General features: G+C 46.5%; 1 protein-coding gene across 1 annotated transcript; it reads right to left on the minus strand.

The window, feature by feature from the left end:
• Positions 1–875: 875 nt before the first annotated feature.
• On the minus strand, positions 876–1,382 carry LOC145283932 (protein CFDP2-like). Its single transcript, XM_080133031.1, has one exon. The coding sequence runs from the start codon at positions 1,380–1,382 to the stop codon at positions 876–878; it is 507 nt and encodes a 168-aa protein (XP_079989157.1).
• Between the last annotated feature and the right edge of the window lie 384 nt (positions 1,383–1,766).

Raw genomic sequence — 1,766 nt, forward strand, 5'->3', positions numbered from 1 at the left:
GATTCTGCTCAGTATTTTGCCTGGTATGGATAGCCGCATGATTCCTCTCCAGTTATTACAAGATGAGATATCCCCTTTCTTGACAGCTTTACGGGTGTCCTTGCTTCCAGTGGTACGCGTTCTTGTTCCCAGATATTAGTGAGAAGGGGTTCAGCATCTCAGTTGATATTCAGGTGGTATTCCGCCAGGACCTGCTGCCTTACCTGACAAGGGATTTTATGGGCCTGATGATCTCTGCTTTGCTGGGAGGGTTGCTATTGATGTCCAGCAGCTGGGTTGGTGGTGGGATGTCTGGTGGAGTGGGTGGTGCTAGTCTGTTGCGCGTCTTCTTGAAATGATCTGCCCATCTTGCTTTCTGCTCATCTTTGTTGCGATGCCAGTCCTATTCCTGTCTTTCACGGGGTGGTCTGAGTTGCTGTTCTTCCCGGAGAGTGTCCTGATGATTTCATATAGTCTCTTAATGCTACGTTGATCTGCTGCGATTTCTGCCCCCGCGGTGAACTCCTCAATAGACCTTCTCTTGTTTCACTTCCTTGTTTGTCTCCCAGTATCGCGCCTGTAGTATTGTTTCTCTACCAGGTCTTGCGCCTTGTTGATATTGTTTTTCAAGTTCTTTTTCTCCGTGATTAGTGCCCAGGTGTCCGGTGCCAGCCACTCTTTGTGCATCTTGCCCAGAAGTGTTTTGCATGTTGTTTCTAGGTCTCTGGAAGACTACTCCACTGCCTTTCAATTTTCTCTCCCTGTAGATGCTCAAGCACACTTAACTTGTTTCGTAGTTCTGACCTGAATTTGCCTTTTCTTCCAAGTTGTGGACATTGAACGTGTGTGCTGATCTTCCTGGTCTTTGTGGGCTCTCAGCTTTGTTCTCACTACTGCTACAACCAGGTGGTGGTCTGATGCCGCGTCTGTACCTCGCTTAACCCTGACATCGTGCAGGTTCCGCCTCCACTTTCGCCTGATTGTGATATGATTAATTTGGTTCTATGGTTTTTTTCAATCGGAGGACATCCATGTGGTCTTGTGGATAGTCTTATGTGGAAAAAGTGTTCCCCAATAACCAGGTCGTTGAAAGTGCAGAATTCGGTGAACATCCCCCTGTTCTCGTTCCGTTCTCCAGTGCCATGTCTGCCCATGTTAAGGTCATTTTCCGTGCTGTCTATGCTAACCTTGGCGTTCAAATCTCCCATCAAGATATTCATCTGCTCATTAAACTCATCTTTGTCTTCAATGTCCACTGCGTTGGTAGGGGCGTAACACTGTATTATAGGGGCTTTCCTGCCTTTGGAGTTAAATCTTGCCATGAGAATTCTTGAAGACAAAAGTTCCCAGGACAACAGTGCCAGCGTTGCCTCGAGAATCATCATCATCGCTACACCGTACATGTTTGGCTGGCCTTCTTCTTGTCTAGAGTAGATGATGGTATCTCCACTTATAAATAGTAGCAGTGGGAAATACGTGCGAGCTGTACGTGGCCAGTGTGGGAGAGAGCAGTGCCCATTTTGTAGTCAGGACTGAATCAGATAGAGGGCGGGAAGGTTACGACAGGCATTTTAGAACGTTTTCGCTGGATTGGAATGTGATTACATTAAGGACAGGTTTTGGTCAAGATCAAAGTGTAGTATCTGTTCTTCAGATGCTGCACTTCCATTTCGTTCTATTTCGGTGGAGGATCAGTCCTTCACGACTGAGACAATTTTTTTATTTTTTGTACCTTTTCTCCACGTTAAAAAACGACTCTTGTGTCTAACTGTCCCGTGGGGAGGCAT

Source organism: Euprymna scolopes, chromosome 8 (assembly GCF_053919585.1).
Source record: "Euprymna scolopes isolate OS-2025 chromosome 8, ASM5391958v1, whole genome shotgun sequence".
Classification (NCBI taxonomy): Eukaryota; Metazoa; Mollusca; class Cephalopoda; order Sepiida; family Sepiolidae; genus Euprymna; species Euprymna scolopes.